Here is a 12492-nt window from a genome sequence, read left to right as displayed (position 1 = left end):
GCCTGCTGCTCTTGTCCTTCTAGGTGGTAGAGGTCGCGGGTTTGGGAGGTGCTGTCGAAGAAGCCTTGGCGAGTTGCTGCAGTGCATCCTGTGGATGGTACTCACTGCAGCCACAGTGCGCCGGTGGTGAAGGGAGTGAACGTTTAGGGTGGTGGATGGGGTGCCAATCAAGTGGGCTGCTTTGTCTTGGATGATGTCGAGCTTCTTGAGTGTTGTTGGAGCTGCATTCATCCAGGTAAGTGGAGAGTATTCCATCACACTCCTGACTTGTGCCTTGTAGATGGTGGAAAGGCTTTGGGGAGTCAGGAGGTGAGTCACTCGCCACAGAATAACCAGCCTCTGACCTGCTCATGTAGCCATAGTATTTATATGGCTGGTCCAGTTAAGTTTCTGGTCAATGGTGATCCCCAGGATGTTGATGGTGGGGGATTCGGCGATGGTAATGCCATTGAATGTCAAGGGGAGGTGGTTAGACTCTCTCTTGTTGGAGATGGTCATTGCCTGGCACTTGTCTGGCGCGGATGTTACTTGCCACTTATGAACCCAAGCCTGGATGTTGTCCAGGTCTTGCTGCATGCGGGCTCGGACTGCTTCATTATTTGAGGGGTTGCGAATGGAACTGAACACTGTGCAATCATCAGTGAGCATCCCCATTTCTGACCTTATGATGGAGGGAAGGTCATTGATGAAGCAGCTGAAGATGGTTGGGCCAAGGACACTGCCCTGAGGAACTCCTGCAGCAATGCCCTGGGGCGGAGATGATTGGCCTCCAACAACCACTACCATCTTCCTTTGTCCTAGGTATGACTGCAGCCACTGGAGAGTTTTCCCCTGATTCCCATTGATTTCAATTTTACTCGGGCTCTTTGGTGCCACACTCGGTCAAATGCTGCCTTGATGTCAAGGGCAGTTACTCTCACCTCACCTCTGGAATTCAGCTCTTTTATCCATGTTTGGACCAAGGCTGTAATGTGGTCTGGAGCCGAGTGGTCCTGGCGGAACCCAAACTGAGCATCGGTGAGCAGGTTATTGGTGAGTAAGTGCCGCTTGATAGCACTGTCGACGACACCTTCCATCACTTTGCTGATGATTGAGAGTAGACTGATGGGGTGGTAATTGGCCGATTGGATTTGTCCTGCTTTTTGTGGACAGGACATACCTGGGCAATTCTCCACATTGTCAGGTAGATGCCAGTGTTGTAGCTGTACTGGAACAGCTTGGCTAGAGATGCTGCTAGTTCTGGAGCACAATGTCAAGAGGCAACATACTATTACTTTATCTGGGTCAGGTTTGCACAGAATTCTATCTGTAAACCAAATAATTGAATCCCGCCAATACCACAACTTGTCTGTTCCTATTTCTCTTTTCTTTTTTCCTCCTTCCCTGACAGGCGGCTGGATTGCCTCAGTGCATGGGACATCCTCACCTGTCGCAACCACCTCCTGAGTCTCCACATCATCTCTTTCCAGAAGAGGAGAAACTGTTGGGAGAGCACCAGGGATGACCTCTCCTGCCCCACTACTCGACTTCTGGCCCCCTTTCTAACAGAGACCCACCCTCCTCCACTACGTACTGGGATCTCCTCCCCAGTGTGATCTTCTCTAATACCTCATTAATAAAAACTTGTCCCTCTCTAATATTTTGATGCGTGGCCAGGCGCTCACTATGTCTGACCAGCTTCAGTCTGGGGTGCATCAATCAGCTTGCAGTTGTTGCAGATGAAATCCTCCGGAATCTAGGCCTGGAAGGCAAACATTTCACAACTTCCTCAATGCACAAAATATTCCATCCACGTGCAACTTTAAAGTTTGAATGCTGTTTGAGGTAAAGAGAAAATAATTTTGAGGAAAAAAAGACAAAGACAAAGCCCCTTTAATTTAAATTCCTTGAATTCTCCCTCCCTCTTTGTTTCTCTTTTGCTTTTGTCCCTCAGTTAAATTTCTTAGCACCCCCTTCCCCCTCTGCACCTAATTCCCATTCCCCACAAATTCCCATTTTCAAGTCCTCACTCTGCTCGCAGCTCACTCTGCTGTGCTCTTGCAGGTGACAGTGCCAAAATCTGACTGGTTTCATTGGCTTGTTTCCCTAGTGATCTATGTATGACTCCTGGTATGAAGTGATGCGGACCTTGAAAAGTAATGTCAGATGCCAATTGTACATCTAACTGCCAAATGACATGGGATAATCCATCTTTACTGCTCCATTTCATTACGCCCCACCAGTTTCTGATTTCCTGCCCACCGTGCTTCACATTACAATTTCCATTTAAATAACCATCAATATTTTGTAAGATTTGTAGTGCCATATACGAAGCAAAGAAAGATGCAAGGTGTCAATTTTTTTACTTTATGGTTCAGAACCTGGTCATTATTTAGACCTTGCAGTTGGTGAAAGGCCTAATTATACTACCAAATGCACCATTTGGATTCATTATATTGCATTGTTTGCCTAATTAGCATCAACGTACAAGACTGGCTAGCACACTGAAATGGCTAGTAAGTGGTGGTTTGTAACATGGCATCGTACTAAGGGGGCAGGAGCACAAAGTTTAGCCACATGCACCACAAATGCATTAACTGAAAATGCAAAAGTAAAATTTTGTCTCGTACATTTCTACACAGTGGGTCTGTTGATGTTTCTCCATTATAAGTTAATTTTACTGGCATACATATCTCTGGAAATGATCCATGCCAACACTGGATGTAACCAGGAGAAAATGTTATGCTTAAACATTTACTTACATGAACAGCAAAACATTTTCAGTAGGCACAGGTAAATTATCATGATCCTGGTTGGCTTTCTTCTTGTCAACTTAACGTTATATATATATTTTAAGATGCAGCACATTGACCCTCTAATGCACTGTGACATGCAACTTAAATCCATGACTTCCACTATGGTGAGTTTCTAATCTTGGGCATGCAGTTAATGAGAGGTGCAGACTGATGGCGAGGTGCTTCCCCAAAGAGGAAAGGGGAAAAAAATAGAAGAAAAGACACCTCAGACCATTCTCACACATCTTCTAATGGCTGGCTCAAGAGCAGCATTAGCAGAGGAGCAAACAGACTGCCATCCCTCAGTTGGATTTGGCACATTTCACAAGGACATCTATAAAAGAGAAGTGGAAAGAACATATATTTTTAAATACAAATTTGAAAACCTATTCCCCCCACTCCAAGGCTCCACAACTTTATCCAGTGAGTAGGTGAGTCATATAGAGACCAAGAACCACCCAAATTCGATCCATGATCTCCATTAAGTTAGTTTACCTCAGCTAGGGCAATAGTTTGGCCATTGCAATTGACCTCAATAACACAGAGTTGGGAAGGGGAAAATCAGTCAAGTTTTTCACTCTTGATCACTACCCAAGATGGTGGCTGAAGACGAAATTAGAGTCAGTTGCGATATCTCCCATGGATGAATCGCTTGCTGTCACTCACTGTCAAGCCCTACACATGAATAATGGCCACTTGGGTGAAATACTGCAGAGTGGCCAATGCCTATGGAATTGTAGAGTTAACACCTTCAGGGGATGAAGGGGTTGGGGGAGAACAAACTGCTGAGAAAAAAAAAAGAAAATCTTGTATGTCTAGTAACTTGACAATAAAGATTCTCCCCTCCTGGTTTCAAAATGTCCAATCGGACCGCTGATTTTTTTCTAAGCGACTTTTTTTTTGTGTGTTTTTAGGCCCCCCTTTTATAAGAAGGGGGCGTTTAGGCTGTGTTTATGTGCAAAAACCCAAAGAAAACCAAAACCAGTGTCAAATTAAGATTTTATTATTTTTGTCCAGGATGCACTCCAGCCCCTGCGGTGCCCACCGGTCGCGGAAAGCCTCAAGCGTTCCAGCAGACACCGCGTGCTCCATCTCCAGGGCCACCCGGGCGTGGAGAATTCCACGGAAGAGAGGCAGACAGTCCGAGCGAACGCCCCCACGGGCGATGACCAACCTGGACCTGTGGATAGCCACCTTGGACAGGCCCAGGAGCAGGCCCACGAGGACGTCCACCGACCTGCCCGCCACCCTCCTCACCGGGCGGCCAAAGATCAGGAGCGTGGGACTGAAGTGCAGCCAGAACTTTAGGAGCAGCCCCCGCCGAATAATCAAACATGGGCTGCTGCTTCCCACACCAGGTGAACAAATGAAAAACGGACTCGTCCAGGCTGCAGAAATTGCAGGCGGCCTGGGAGTCCATGAAATGGCGTAACTGCCTATTGGACGCGACTGCTCCGTGCAACACTCTTTACCCCAGATCCCCAATGGCACACGGGAGGATCCCCGAGTAGAGAGCCCTCCACTGGGGACCCCCACCTCCACCGGACGGCAGGACGGTACGCCAGGGCGTGTCTGGGCGAGAGACAAGGGCGAGGAAGTGGAGAGTGTGCAGGAGCAGCCCGTACAGGAAATCCCTCCGCGCAGAGTGAAATGGCACGGAGGGAATTTCCGAGAGACGGCTCAAGTTGTGAGGCACAGCCCCCCGAGGGAGGTTTCGGGGCCTGGCGCCGATAAGGAATTCCGTCCGAACGGGGGTCAGATCGGACGGGATAGCTCCACATGCTTGAGCCTCCTCCACACCCCGAGTGGAGTCAGGACCGAGCGCCAATTTCAACGCCCGGATGGCGGCAGCCGCGTCCCCGACACGCCATGAGGACATCCGTGCAGCTAGTGTCCCCGGCACCGTCCAGCCCGCCCCTCCGCCATCCAGGACGTCCCTGACTCTGGTTACCCCACCGGCCAGGGCCACCCGCTCCGTCAGCCGCGAGTGGCCGAAGCCGACACCGTGGAGGAACGGATTCCCAAGCAGCAGCTCCTGCAGGACAGCCGCTATCCCCGACGGGCGAGAGCACCGGCTGGAAGCAACCATATTCCAGACCCTGATCAGATCCTGGTAAAAGACAGGCAGCTCCTGCAAAGACGGGCGGCCGCCCAGCAGCGAGATAAACAGGAGCTGCGTGTCGTAGTTCAGGCCGTGCAGCCGGCGGAAGAAATACGTCGCCAGCGCACGCCATCTAGGAGGATCCTCAACGTACAGGTATCGCTCCAGGGTCCGAAGGAGGAAAGTTGCCACCTGGGTGCGGACGCACATCAGCCCCTGACCACCCTCAGACGAAGCGGGAGACTCGGGACCGCAGCAGCGACCCAGTGTATCCCTTTGGCCCAGAAGAAGTCGACGAGCTTCTTCTGAATCTTGGTGTCAAACTCAGGAGGAGGGATCAAAGTGACCGACCGGTACCACAACATCGCAGCCACCAGCTGGTTTATGACCAGCACTCGACTCCTGTAGGATAACACTCGAAGCAGTCCTGTCCAGCGCCCTAGGCGATTTTTTTTTAGTTCTGAATATTTTCTTGGATATGCAAATCTAAATTATCCAGCTGGATTTCCACATTTTCACATATTTATTTCCATGATAAGCTGTTATAAGTTATAAACAGTTTTGTTGCTCACTGAAGATATGATTGATGTATCTTGTCACTAATCGGGGAATGGTAGAGTAGTGGTTATGTCATTGGACTAGTAATCCAGAGCCTTGGACTAGTAATGCAGAGAACATGAGTTTAAATCCCACCATGGCAGTTTGAGAATTTGAAATCAGTTCTTAAAATTCTGGAAATAAAAATCAGTAAAAGTGACCATGAAGCTGTCAGATTATTGTAAAAACCCAACTGGTTCACTAATGTCCTTTAGGGAAGAAAGCCTGCCGTCTTTATCGAGACTGGCCTGTATGTGACTCCAGTCCCACATCAACTGTCTTCTGAAGTTAGCAAGCCACTCAGTTGTATCATTTGGCTCTGCAGCGGTTCAAGGCGGCCCACCACCACCGTCTCAAGGCAACTGAGGATGGGCAACAAATGCAACCTTTCCAGCAACACCCGCAGCCCAAGAACAAATAATAATGTTTTTTTAAGTTCTTTCTTTCTTACTGGGCTATAGAAGATGTAAGTAAATCTGTCAATATTCTGGATCCTGATTACTATTCAGTGACTCTGCCGGAAAGTGTGGCCGTTATCACTGAGTGAGGACAGGATAGTCTGTCATGTCTGCCACGAATCACTGCCTAAGTCCAACTGTGAAGAATGCCCCCTTGGAAGAGGACTTTGAGGTCGCATGAAACTATATCCCTGCTATAGTCATTACCTTCAGGAAAGGAGGGGAAAACATCGCCCGTCTCCACTCCTGTCCCAGCTCATCTGCTGCTGAAACCATGCCTTTGTTACCTCAAGACTTGACTATTCCAATGATCTCCTGGCCAGCCTCCCATCTTCCACCCTCTATAAACTTCAGCTCATTCAAGACTCTATATCCTGACCGGCATCAAATCCCACTCACCCCTGTAATCGTTGACCTAAATTGGCTCCTAGTCCACCAACACCTCGGTTTTAAAATTCTCATCCTCGTGTTCAAATCCCTCCATCTTGCCCCTCCCTATCTCTGTAACCTCCTCCAACCCTCCAAGATCCCTGTGTTTCTCCAACTTTGGCCTCTTGTGCATCCTCCACTCCTTCGACCCACCATTAGTGGCTGTGCCTTCAGCCATCTAGGCCTTAAGTTCTGGGATTCCCTCCCTAAAACTCTTCATCTCCCCACCTTTCACACCTCCTTTAAGATGCTTCTTAAAATCTACCTCTTTGACCAAGCTTTTAGTAACTGCTCATACTATCTCCTGCTTTGGCACATTGTCCATTTTGTCTGAATACACTCCTGTGAAGCGCGTGGAGATGTTTTCCCACATTAAAAGGCACTATATAAATGCATGTTGTTGTTGAAAAAAAGTCTGGATAAAAAACATTCACAAAAGAATCCTGGTCATAAGAGGAAAGAAGTTTCATAGGAATATACAGAACTGGAAAAGATATTGCAGCCCATTTGGTTAGTCCCAATTTCTATAAAATATCTTACCACACAATACTTCTCATACCCCTCTATTAAATTTTTGTCCAGGTGCTTATCCAACACTCTCTTAAACCTGCTGATATAATTAGGCCTCACTGCTTCCCTTGGCAGTCCATTCCATACATTCACCTTCACCATTCTCTGCATCAAGTAGTTAGATCTGAACTGTCTTTTTACAATCCTTTTTCCAAGTTTGAAGCAATGCCCTCTTGTTGTAGAATCTCTGACTATGTTAAAGCAATTGAGGTTAGGGTTGGAAAACCTTAAATTAGTTAAATCAGGACAAATCTTTTAAGACTGGAGAAGGAGCAAGGTTGAGGTCAGAGGCGAAAAAGTTAGAAACAGGAGTTAAGGTTCAAATCTCTAATGTTTATAAACCCCAAAACACCAAAGTTAAACATTAAAATATATTTGGCCTGAGGCTATGCAAGATAAATAATTGCAGTTGCCTGGTCATGTTTGCAGTCAAATGCACCTGCTCCTCTTATTTTTTAAAAATCTGAATATATGACAGTTATCTTCACAAACTATTCTCAGGCGAACTATTGCCGGTGGGACCATTGTGTCCCTCCAGCCACATACCTCGGTGACGATGGTGGAGATGTATTGATCCTTACTGTACTCCCATCCATCCAAACAGGGCTCCTGTTCGACCTCAGACATATTGAAGAAATCTAAGTCGGGAAATGTCTCCGAAAGATTCGTTATCACGTCCAACCGGTACCGTCTGCATTTGCTGTACTGGAGTTTGTCTCCTTCTTGGACCAGAGGGAGAGTCCGATTCATCCACACTTCACTGAGATTGAGATTCCCGGGAATTAAGCAGCGATGCTCTGGAACGTCCCCGATGAAAACGATGGACAGACCGCAGAACCCGTTGGGAAATATACTGAGGCTCAAAAGGAAGAAAATAAACCTCTGATAGGGTCCCCATTCTCCGAGGAAAGCGGTCATTTCATCGTAATCCCGCATGTTAGTTGCAGCGGGAGGACCGACAACGAATTTCTTCCGGAAAGCTGCAGCAATTGGCCGATGGAGGGCAGACCGGAACTGCAGCCTTGAGTTATCTCAAAGTCTATAATTCATTCTCGATCGTTTCCATCTATAAATAGTAATCCAATCTTCATCCAGCACTGACCGCTCCTCCCAATCCCACCGTACTCTTAAAGAGGGTTCTTCTAGTAAACAACTGGTTTGCCAGCACTGGAGTTTTGTTATTCTTTTGGCAGTAGAAACTATTTGGTTGTTTTTGCTACAAAACAGAAATGATCACAGTGTGCAAACAGAATTTGCAATCTTTAACAACTGACAAGAATTCATTCAACGAAAAATAATAATGTAGGCTGTGAAATATGCAGGCAGTCTAATCATTCCATCAAACAGCTGCTACCCCCGCTATTTTTCCCCCCGGAATCTAGGTTATCTGGGAGGAGGGGAATGGGGCAGCATCTGGAAGAGGCATTACCCGAGATCATTGAGTCTCAGATGCCTATCGTGAATGACATCCCAAATCAAACTGATGACAGGTGCATTTTTTGTCGAGGTTAAACTGGAGCCTTTCCTCCCTGCTCATAGTAGGTACTTGTAAACAATTTTACAACACCAAGTTATAGTCCAGCAATTTTATTTTAAATTCACAAGCTTTCGGAGGCTTCCCCCTTCCTCAGGTGAACGATGTGAACATCGTTCACCTGAGGAAGGGGGAAGCCTCCGAAAGCTTGTGAATTTAAAATAAAATTGCTGGACTATAACTTGGTGTTGTAAAATTGTTTACAATTGTCAACCCCAGTCCATCACCGGCATCTCCACATCATAGTAGGTACAGCACAGGAGGAGGCCATTCGGCCCATCGTGCCTGTGCCAGCTCTTTGAAAGAGCTATCCAATTAGTCCCATTCCCCTGTTCTTTCCCCATAGCCCTGTAATTCTTTTTCCCTTCAAGTATTTATCCAATTCCCATTTGAAATTTACTATTGAATCTGCTTCCAGGCAGTGCATTTCAGATCATTACAACTTGCTGCATATAAAAAAAAATCCTCATGTCATCTCTGGCTCTTTTGCAAATCACCTTAAATCTGTGTCCTCTGGTTACTGACCCTTCTGCCACTGGAAACAGTTTCTCCTTATTTACTCTATCAAAACCGTTCATGATTTTGAACACCTCTATCAAATCTAATGCATGTCACTCCAAGAGTGAAATGTTAATCTTCATGTTGTAATTTCTGTTGGGTTCTCATAATGATAGAAATGTGACATTTGTTCCTTAAATCATGTTAAAGGTCATTACTGAGGCTGTGACTATCATTTAAATATACATACATTGAGTGCAGAATAAAAGTTATGGGTCACAGGTACCTTACCTTTGCTGTTTTGATAAGGTCATTAAATGTTTTGCATTACTGCAGAGGAGTCCTGGGTGACTGCCATTGCTATCTCCTTCTACATTGCTTTTGCTTCCTGCTTATGGGGGAGGCCTCCCCCTCCCACAAACCCCAAACTGCTGGTCCCTCCTGGATTGTATATCTGCAGCAGAAAAATCCATGTCACTGATTTAAATTGCAGGCTCTTCTTTTAGGTCTCTCAGTGATTGCTGGTGATCTCAAGTGTGTTTCTTCCTCTAGTACTGCAAGATAATTGCAATAGGGAAATCCATTGTGACCCAATTGCAACACTAAATTCTTTTGTTGGGGAAAAAATATTTTGCATCACAGCTGCCACAAAGATTCCTTAACGCCTAAATGACAATAGCAAAAAACAAAAGTGTTTGAGAAATGGCCTGAAGACAGTGCAACAAATCTTTCTCAGGCTCTAAGAAAGAAAGATCTCACATTTACATAGCACCTTATCACATCCTCAGTATATCCAAAAGCAGTTTACAACCAATGAATTAATTTTGAAGTGTAGTCAATGTTATTGTGCAGGCAAATGCTAACAGTCAATTTGCACATAGCAAGTCCCCACAAACAGAAAATGAATGAACAACCAGGTAACCTGTTTTTTGATGGTATGGGTTGAGGAAGGAATATGCACTGAAATACCAGTCTACATTACGTATTCTAATCTTCAATTGGGGTTTGAACCCACAATTTTCTGGTTCAGAGGCGAGAGTGCTATCATCTGTGCAAAACTGATACTTAAATTCGCTTCTGTATACAGCTCAATTTGTATCAATCCTAAATATCCATTTTATATGAGTGGGTGGATGACTCAGGAAATTGCATGAATGTCTAAATTATGGAATCAGGACTTCATTAAAATATTTTAATAAAGCTGCTGCCTGAAACATCCATCAATTCTCCAACTGGAAATGTGAATAATGTCAAAATGGATGGGGATCCAGCATCACCTATTATTGGCAACACTCACTTTAAGCCCAAAAACTGTGTTCCCAACACAAAAATCTGCTCTCATCTTCAGGGAGGGGTTCAGGAACATGCTCACCCAGAAAACTTTGAACTTTTACATTAAACATGTTGCAGTCTGTTCTATTTTAAACTTCTCCTGTTCCTGCTCCGCTGTCCTAATTTCACTAGAAGTGTGGCGGAAATCCTGTTTATGCATATAAACAGAGTTTCCACCGCACTTCAAGCACAGTTACATTAGCAGAGCACAAGCAGCATCAAGGCAATTCCCCGCCTTCAACTAACAAAAAAGGAAAGGTATGTGAGATTTGCATTATTCATATTCAACAGACCAGCCAGTTCATAATTTCCCCAAAGGTTATCTTAATAGTCACTTTCCCCCTTTACAGACATTCTCACCCTCTAACCTGCACAAATTCCACTCCACTGAGTAGAACATTGGATCAATATTCCTGCGCCTCCAGCAAGCGTTCCGCCCTCAAAACATTCCCCACTGAGCAGGATTTCTGCCCTCCAACTTTCCGCTCCCCTCACTGAGCAAATTTTGGCATTTAGCCACCCCCCCAATGGAGCAACATTTTGACCTGAAACCATATTACCACTGAGTGATATTTCTATCTGCAACTCCTGCCCCCATCCTTTGAGCAATGTCTTGGCCCTTAACCCGCCCCACAATGAGTAAGATTCCAGCACGCAACTTCCCTCACCAAGTTATTGACCCTAAAACTTCACCAGCTCTACACCCTCCGAGAACTCTGCAGTCCTCTGGCCTCTTGTGCATCCCAAAATCTCTTCGTCCCACCATTGGCAGTCGTATGTTCACCCACCCAGGCCTCTCCACCACCCTCTTCTTTAGGGCCCTCTTTAAACCTAGCACTTTGACCAAACTTTTAGCCAGCACACCCCCCACCCCCCTACACTCACCCCACCACCATACCACATATTTCTCTTTGGCTTGGAGTTGATAATCATCTGACTCCGGCACCTTGGGATGTTTTTCTACATTAAAGGCACTATATAGGTCATAGGTTCAAGCCCCACTCCAGAGACTTGATCACATAATCCAGGCTGGCACTTCAGTGCAGTACTGAGGGAATGCTGCACTGTTGGAGGTGCCGTCTTTTGGATGAGACTTAAACCTAGGTAGAATTAAAAGATCCCATGGCACTATTTCGAAGAAGAGCAGATGAATTCTTCCCGGTGTCCTGACCAATATTTATCCCTCAACCAACATCACTAAAACAGATTATCTGGTCAGATTAGAGCATTGTGAATCTTTGGAATTCTCTACCCCAGAGGGCTGTGGATGCTGAGTTGTTGAACATGTTCAAGGCTGAGACAGATAGATTTTTGGCCTCTAGGGGACTCAAGGGATATGGGGATGGGGCAGGAAAGTGGAATTGAGGTCAAAGACCAGCCAAGATCTTATTGAATGGCAGAGCAGGCTTGAGGGGCCTTGTGGCCTACTCCTATTTCTTATGTCACCATGATGTGGAGATGCCGGTGATGGACTGGAGTGGACAAATGTAAGGAGTCTTACACCAGGTTATAGTCCAACAGCTTTATTTGAAATCACAAACTTTCGGAGGCTTCCTCCTTCGTCACCTGGACTATAACCTGGTGTTTGTAAGACTCCTTACATTTATGTCACCATCACGTTGCTGTTTGTGGGAGCTTGCTGTGCGCAAATTGGCTGCCACGTTTTCCCTACATTACAACAGAGACAACACTTCAAAAGTACTTAACTGGCTGTAATGGGCTTTGAGGTTGTGAACGGCGCTGTATAAACGTAAATCTTTAGACAACAGCAAGTTGTTGTTGAGAGTAAATGGTAAAAAAAAAGCTCAGTCTGCCTGAAATTGCGGGTTCTGCCCACTAGGGAGATGACAGGAGCCCCGGCGCCACGTTTTCTGTTTCGTTATCTCTCCAACAGTGAGTTCGTTTTCAAACTTCATTCCACAGTTTAAATTTGAAACTGCTGTTGTTTGTTGCCGATGATGTTCTGGTTCCGTCGCTCCCCTCACTCCAGTAGCAGGGCTCCTGATGGGCGGGCCCCACACCTCTTCTCCCTTAATCGCGACCCGGTTCCCGATTCATCGGTTGCCTGCTTGCTACTCGGGGCCGGGGCCGGGGCTCCACCGTGCCCCATCCCATTGGACGTGGTAGGCCCGCCCCTGCGGATACCCGAAGCCTGCTGCCCAACTCGCCCGTTGATGAGAAGTTCTGCAGTAAGGGCTA

At 46.2% G+C, this 12492-nt stretch overlaps 1 protein-coding gene and 1 long non-coding RNA gene across 14 annotated transcripts in view; one reads left to right on the top strand and one right to left on the bottom strand.

Moving 5' to 3' along the window:
• LOC137332374 (organic cation/carnitine transporter 2-like) overlaps positions 1-11091 on the bottom strand; it is a 139740-nt gene extending 128649 nt beyond the window's left edge. The window contains exons 1-2 of one of the 8 annotated variants that reach the window (XM_067996151.1): positions 9253-11091; positions 7476-8145 (exon numbers count right to left, since the gene is read on the bottom strand). In XM_067996151.1, the coding sequence (XP_067852252.1) occupies positions 7476-7865 (390 nt within the window). In that variant the 5' untranslated portion in view covers positions 7866-8145; positions 9253-11091. Of the gene's footprint in view, positions 1-7475; positions 8148-9252 lie in introns of those variants that run through there. The other 7 variants (XM_067996152.1, XM_067996149.1, XM_067996150.1 and 4 more) reach the window with 7 other exon arrangements.
• A 1026-nt stretch (positions 11092-12117) lies between these two features.
• LOC137332377 (uncharacterized) overlaps positions 12118-12492 on the top strand; it is an 86725-nt gene continuing 86350 nt past the window's right edge. For all 6 annotated transcript variants that reach the window (XR_010965644.1, XR_010965642.1, XR_010965643.1 and 3 more), the window contains exon 1: positions 12118-12186. This is a non-coding gene — a long non-coding RNA (uncharacterized lncRNA). The remainder of the gene's footprint in view (positions 12187-12492) is intronic.

The sequence above is a fragment of the Heptranchias perlo genome, chromosome 14 (genome assembly GCF_035084215.1).
Source record: "Heptranchias perlo isolate sHepPer1 chromosome 14, sHepPer1.hap1, whole genome shotgun sequence".
NCBI lineage: Eukaryota > Metazoa > Chordata > Chondrichthyes > Hexanchiformes > Hexanchidae > Heptranchias > Heptranchias perlo.
This window is presented reverse-complemented; position numbering and strand designations above follow the sequence as displayed.